The following is a 2,785-nucleotide window of genomic DNA, read 5'->3' on the forward strand; positions in this document are numbered from 1 at the left end:
ATTGAGGTACTTCAACTAGTGGTATGTGCGTGTTCGACAAGATGAGTTCGTACATACACCAAAAACACAATTTCAGTTATAATTGTAAAATTTAACTGAAATCGTGTTTTAAAACACGATTTCAACTTTGTCTTAAACACAATGTATAACTATCACTACTTTATATATATATATATATATCCTCTCATGTCACCACATGTTATGATAACAAGATGTAGTTTGCTTACGTCGATTTATAACTTCATTGCATATAGAATAAAGGGTAAAGACTATTTTGCACAGTATACCGCCCTAAAATAACACTTCAAAGAGCATATTGCTTTCACAATCATAATGAAAAATTATTCTCTTTCACCATATAGACACATCAATAAATGCCAGGACTGATATATATTAGGCTCCTTGACTGGATGGATATCTAAAAATGCATGGAGTTCCAATCAAAATGTTAAGCGTGTGACAACAAGTAAGCCTACTAATATACGTCCCAATACTCTTACAATATAAAAGTTTGTTGCACAGTGAATCCTTGTTGCATATATAGCACAAAGCATTTACTTCCCATCAATGACCTTTTATCTTTTTCTCATAATCCTCCAAGAAAAAAAGTTGTTCTCCCATGGAACCAACAAAGAATGAGCTATGTATGTCTAATCCTCCCAGCAACTTCTCTGCTCCAGAGGGTCCTCCATGTCCAAATACACCACTGCAAAACCAAAAAGAAAACAAGCTGCAGAGAGTTGAAGAAGAAGAAGAAGAAAAAGAGATAAAGTCAGATATCCTACTAGATCTAAATCTCTCTAGTAAAGATTCCAATCATGGTTCTGAGGCAGAGCTCAATCTCATTGATTGTTTGGAAGTGGGTTCATCTCAAAATCCATCAGAAACCCCCCAAACTTCTTCTGCCGAGCCCCGAATTTTCTCATGCAACTATTGCCAAAGAAAATTCTATAGTTCACAAGCACTTGGAGGACACCAAAATGCCCACAAAAGAGAGAGGACTCTTGCGAAAAGAGAACAAAAGATTGGAGCACATATGATGGCCTCAGCAGCAGCTTTTGGGCGCTCTATAGACCATGACCACTATCCAAGCTTGGCTTCTCTTCCTCTCCATGGTGCTTATAATAGATCTCTGGGAATTCAAGCGCATTCAATGATCCAAAAGCCTTCTCACGCATCATCTTGTAGCGGCTTCTTTGGACCTCGCAGCTGGTCAAGACCACCTTTTATTAACCAACAACCAGCAATTGGGAAGCTAGGAGTTGAGAATTTTCATGTAACAGCAGCATCACAGTCTCGAGCTAGCGTTGGTAGATTTGAGGTTGTAAGAGCAATGAATGGTTCTCTGGCCAATGATGAACTTAGCGGATATTGGTTGGCAGGAAGTGGTGGTGGTCTTTTCAAGCCTAATCAAGAGGAGATGAAGAAGCTTGACTTGTCTCTCAAGCTCTAAGTCTAAGCACAATTCATCTTTATTCTCTTTTGATCATCTTCACTACTTTTATTTCTAGGAAGTTCCAAATTTTCCTAATTTCCTCTCTGTAATATAGTGTAGATTTTCGTATTAAATTGATAGATTTTTTTTCTCTCTTGGTTATTTACGTGAAATGATTCATATTGTTCAAGATGCATTTAATTGAAACTTGGAATTATGTTTGTTTTGTGCTTGGATGAGAATCTATTTACCCATTTAAGACTGGATCATTTGTCTATCTGTGGACTTAGGTGGACTTGGGGTGAAAAGAAAACATAAGTGGAGCCAAAAATAATGGAAAAATTGGTAATAATTTCTCCAAAAATCTCATATTCAATAATTTAAAATTGAGATCTTACACTGCTAAGAATCGTGTAACTTAACTAGTTAAAACCTCATAATAATTATAACGAAGAAATCCGGGTTCAAATCCTCTCCCCCAACAATTGAATTAAAAAATATAAATTGAGATCTTACACTTAAAGTCCAACTATATTGTACCAAATGTTTGATCTTTAACTAATAAAACTGACAATCTTCACAACAAGCCCTCTTCCAAACTTGTTCACTATCTTTTATCAACAATTTCAGTCCAAAAAACAGTCTCAAGTCTTAACTGCCACAGTACCTATAAATAAAAGAAAACCAACATGATCAACTGCTACACTAGGGATGGATAATGCATCCATCCAAATGTTTTGACTTTACTAGTTTAATAATGCCAATCAATGTCGTCAGGAGCCAAATCCAAAAATGAAAATACAAGACCAGGTAAAAATTTTTTAAGGAATCCCTGAATTCCTGGTTCAGGATAAATTATGCCACTATCATTTTTGGCTGGCATGACATTTCGGTTTCAGAATTAAGACTTGACAATCACAAAAGCTTGCATAAACAGAAGAAAGCCAATAAGAAACAGAGAACATGGTGTGCCCACTTGAAGGAAAAAATGGCCTTTAGGAACATCAAAGGACCAATAACAAAAAGATTACATGGAATATGTGAAGCCATCAACCAAACATACGAAAAAGCAAAAACAATGAGTTGGATAACTTTATGAACATACTTTGATTATAAAAAATGTCTCCTTGTTCACACATGCAAAGTTAGATAAAGACTTGCTCCATTATTTTATCTCCACAAGTGGAGGGGCGTATTTGTCCTCTACCGAGGAGCGTGTACTGAGTCACTTTCATCAAGTATCTCAAAATCTAGGAAAGATTTAGTTGTGCATTAATCTAATGTAAAAGACTGTCCATATTGCATCACATTTTACATAATGTCTTTATAATATAGGAAGCTTCCTAGATG

The 2,785-nt window shown here is 35.8% G+C and overlaps 1 protein-coding gene across 1 annotated transcript; it reads left to right on the plus strand.

Moving 5' to 3' along the window:
- Window positions 1–457: 457 nt before the first annotated feature.
- On the plus strand, window positions 458–1,597 carry LOC112003164 (zinc finger protein 3). Its single transcript, XM_024035343.2, has one exon. It carries the CDS (start codon window positions 620–622, stop codon window positions 1,451–1,453), a length of 834 nt encoding a protein of 277 aa, XP_023891111.1. The 5' UTR covers window positions 458–619; the 3' UTR covers window positions 1,454–1,597.
- Window positions 1,598–2,785: the final 1,188 nt, after the last annotated feature.

The sequence above is a fragment of the Quercus suber genome, unplaced genomic scaffold, assembly GCF_002906115.3.
Source record: "Quercus suber isolate HL8 unplaced genomic scaffold, Cork oak 2.0 scaffold_115, whole genome shotgun sequence".
NCBI classification, from domain to species: domain Eukaryota; kingdom Viridiplantae; phylum Streptophyta; class Magnoliopsida; order Fagales; family Fagaceae; genus Quercus; species Quercus suber.